At 42.7% G+C, this 4,200-nt stretch overlaps 1 protein-coding gene across 1 annotated transcript in view; it reads right to left on the bottom strand.

The window, feature by feature from the left end:
- Positions 1-1,220: 1,220 nt before the first annotated feature.
- The window catches only part of LOC126579810 (dynein axonemal heavy chain 5-like), a 40,651-nt gene continuing 37,671 nt past the window's right edge, over positions 1,221-4,200 (bottom strand). Inside the window, exons 14-16 of the mRNA XM_050243439.1 lie at positions 3,561-3,617; positions 1,960-2,092; positions 1,221-1,896 (exon numbers count right to left, since the gene is read on the bottom strand). Coding sequence (XP_050099396.1) covers positions 1,643-1,896; positions 1,960-2,092; positions 3,561-3,617 — 444 coding nt within the window. The 3' untranslated portion in view covers positions 1,221-1,642. The remainder of the gene's footprint in view (positions 1,897-1,959; positions 2,093-3,560; positions 3,618-4,200) is intronic.

The following is a 4,200-nucleotide window of genomic DNA, read 5'->3' as shown; positions in this document are numbered from 1 at the left end:
ATAGTTGGGGCCAGCAGCCCCAGGATGGCGAAGATCCGTGCAATGCCCGTCAAAACCAACCTCTTGGTATGGACTGCTGCGCTGGCTCGAATTTCCCTACGGACGCGTTGCTAGTCGCTGGCAGGATCCCACATGAGCCCTAACGTGGAAACAGTGTCCGTGGCCTTCCACTCGACTGCCGGCTGTATGGCCCTCCTCCTGCGGACCTCCCGCCAGCACCCCCGGATGAAGGCATCGTAAGCGGCGTAGTAACCGTGTACGATGCACTGGAGCACGTATCTCTTGCCTAGCAATTCGATGACGGCTTCCTCCGTGTTTGCCTGAAACCGCTCCAGCGCCTTAATATGGGTCAGATCCAATCGCACTCTTGATTGCAGAGATGCGAAACACGAAACCAAGAACCCCTTAATGCGCAGGGTGAACTTTGCAGTTCAAATCGGGCATTTGGTCAACGCCGCGACGACGTTTTCAAGCCCGATAACCTTCCACTCACCGCCGAAAATCGCGCAACCGACGAACAACCCGAAAAACAACCTTGATTGGCAGGGCACGGCACTAATTCCGATCCGCTTCGAAGGACCAAATGTTTAACCCAAAGAAATCCGCGAATTATCCGGTGCGCACGTTATACGTTAACTTTACCGTCGCTTTTCGATCCTTCATTTATTTCGCTCTTTTTATTTCCGAACATTTGTCCAGTTATCCCGTTGTTCTTTTATTAACCCCACTACAGAACTTAAACCTAAATTAGAAACTCACCATCAAGGTAATCTAACGCACTACCTATTCAAAACTCAAATTATATTTAATTTACACGCACGTGCACGATGCTGCGTGTCGCCACGCACGTTGTTGCATGTCCGTTAGTTTTAAATTTGAATTTTCAAACCCAATTCGCCCCTTTAATTTCGCCCGTGGTAAACTATAGCTGTGCCGTTCTTTCAAATTTTGATCTATCTCTTTCTGGCGCATTAGCTAGGTGGTCTTCCTAGCAGGGTTGCCAATTTATACTGGCGAAATCCCACAATGACAGTTAAGCGGGGAGTTCACGGGGGCTGTCGTACAGTTTTACCGTTTTTTCCATTATCGCAAGTCGGCATGGTCAACAGACGCTGATGGGCTAATGATGAGACTTGAACATTTGTGCATGGAATTAAACACATTTTATTCGTTTCAGGATATTCTATATATTTCTTTTTGTTTTTGCAAGAACAACCTATCACATGAAAGCGCACAAATCAATTCGTCGATAGCATAACAAACATTTGCACACCGTGTGCTACTAAGTGCCTTATTTCTTCTATACTTCCACCACATCTTACATTTTTTACTAACAGTCGCTGTTTGCGAAACACTCTATTCTACCTTTGCACAACTTTCAGCGGAAAAACAATTTAACAGATTCAAGCAATCATCAACACATCACAGGCTTCCTGATGGAGCCAATAAACCAATTATTTTTCTAAATTCATTTTTGGTGCAAAGTCGTACCGCATCAGCCTGCTTTCCTGGACTCAATAGTCAGTGGTGGAAAAAGTATGTTTTATAAAAAATCGACAAAACGCTGCCTTTCAGCGAATGAAAATATGTAACCATTGAAATTGGGAATGGTGGGAATAATGCAGCACAAGATGGTTACCACCTACTTGATGTCGCACAGCAATGCGACACCTCGGAGGGTCCAGTGCCGTGGGTTAAAGTCCGTCTCGAAATCGATTGAACCGACGTACTTCTGGTCGGTACGCTGTGGCTTGCGGTAGATGGGACACTCGTATAGCCGCGGATCCTTGCCGGCCGTCGTGTTGATCGCGTAGATGTAAATGACCGGCATCTGCTCGTACAGCACCTTCGGTTTCGATTCAATCAACTTTCCACTGCGCCTATCCAACGATGCACCTGCGATGAGAACACGTAAGTCGTCTCGAACGAACTCAGCTAGAAAGAAAGGCGCCATCTTACCTTCCAGAAACAGGCCATACACGTAGACACCTTCTTGTGGCGGATCGTGGATGTCTTCTTTGTTGTGACGTGTAATTTGATTCTGCAGCACCACCGAATCTAGGGCCCAACCCTTGTGAGCTCGTGTTACTTCCTGCAATTGATGTTTCCGATTTTCAAGCTTTAACATGCAGCGTGTAGCAACGATCGGAGACAACCAAACAACCAATCTGCAGGTAATTGCCCTATTGACACAGAACATTTTCTCGCTCCTGTTTAACAGGAACCTCCTGGGTTAACAGGAACGCGCGCCATACAAATTCTCTCCTGTCTCCTGTATGGCGCGCGCTCCTGTTAAGTTGACAGTGTTAACCCCTAACAGGAGCGAGAAAATGTTCTGTGTCAACGGGGTGTGCGCATAGCATATACTTCGTTTCGCTTCAATATTCTTTCCAAATATTTGCTAACAGTTACAACATCTATGGCATCATTAGCGATGATCCGACATTATTTTTGTTGCGAGTTTCAACACAATACAATGAATAAGTAACATGTTTTTAAATCGATGAAATGAAAATAAAAAGAGGATTCTTTTCACCGATACACAATTTAGTGACGGTAATGATCGTTGTTTATAGGTTGTTTAGTTAATTGATACAAAATAAGAAATCCAAAGAAAAACAAATCGACAAATGATACCAACTGGACAAGAGTTCAACTCAAAACTCCGGCAATGTTTATCCTGCGTACTTTTCATGAAATACTAAAAAAACACCCCTTGCCTTTCATCTAGCTTTCTATACAACGTCTTTGCATGCTCGAAGCATGTTCCTCTGGTATTCGAACCACATCCGGAGCGTGTGTTAAGAGGACACCTAAAGCAAAACTCAAACAAATGAACAACTTTTTGTACGAACGAAGTTACTCCACCCAAAAATTTCTTCTAGTAACATCAAGTCAACATGCAAGTTAAAACAAAACATAACCTTCGCAAGGAGGTGCGATAGAGAATGGGCAAACTAATTTTCGGCTCTCTGCCATGCCCTAAGTCTATCATTTCCATTATCATTTGCATTGTTATTATGAACGTATTCCATCAATGGTTCTATCATTCCGTTCAACAAACCCAAAGCAGAGAGTACACCCCTGGGGACCAAGCTGCCGGCATTCTTCATTCATTGCTACGAAGCAAGAAGCAATCCTCTCCATTAGAGCCAGGTAACAGTAAAAAGTACATTAATAAACTTATTTTCACGTAATTAATTCCTCGTAAAAAGCTAATTGTAAAAGTATCATACCGGAACCACTTTGAGTATGCGAGAGTATGTCTTCGGAATGGCGTGCTGATGATTGAATAAATCCATCACACTTGCTTCCTTCTACGAGAATGCCTTTAAAATGACGTCAGGCTGTTGTGTTTTGTTCTACACTAGCGTTACTCTAGAGAGTAATGTTCACACTTTTAGCACAACAGAAAGCTTCTTCAACACACATGTGCCTCCCGTGCTTCTCGTTTATTTCGCTGATAAAGAGTTCGCGATGCGCCTCTTGGGTGTATGGTTAGGAGCGGTGGAAAAAAAATCGCCAAGGGGTAATAAAATAATAAGGGGATGGTCTCTTACCTGCCGCATAGCTGTAAGGAATCCTTGCTGGTTAAAGAACCCAGTCATCCAGAAGACCTATAGGGGGGGGGGGGGAATATAGAAGTATGTCAAAAGTAGGCTAAGGTTATTTCGGGTAAAAAATGGCTCATTTTTTACGAATTTTGTGAAGAAACCATTCTACATGAATTTGGCTAGCGAATGTCATATTAAACTACTATTTTATTTTATATTGACTACAAAGTATATTTGGATGAAGTGCTGGGGAAGATTTGTTTAACACTTCGTACATAGCATCAATTTTAGAAAGACGTGTCTGCAAAAATGTACTTTTCCGGTGTCAATCGTAGCCGTGTGACGTGTTATCTGAACTACGCAAATCAATATTCTTTTCAAAGATTATTAGTTTATCCTGGTAACCCTGTCGAGTTTTTGTCGAATTTTCAATTTTTACTTTTTTGGCAGATTTTTGAAGTTGAAAAATTGATGACACTATGATCAAACCAGGTTCGTCGCTTCAACGGGCAAGTCTTTTGATTGGTACCAACAACAGTTTGATCAAAAACGGATTTGTTGATACAAAACTATCTACTTATACATGTTTTTGCATCACCATAATAAACTGCAACATTTCAATTGTATTCGGTCGTATTATGGAAAC

The sequence above is a fragment of the Anopheles aquasalis genome, chromosome Y, assembly GCF_943734665.1.
Source record: "Anopheles aquasalis chromosome Y, idAnoAquaMG_Q_19, whole genome shotgun sequence".
In the NCBI taxonomy this organism is placed as follows: domain Eukaryota; kingdom Metazoa; phylum Arthropoda; class Insecta; order Diptera; family Culicidae; genus Anopheles; species Anopheles aquasalis.
The sequence above is the reverse complement of the archived record's forward strand: the minus strand, read 5'-3'. Positions and strand labels throughout refer to the sequence as shown.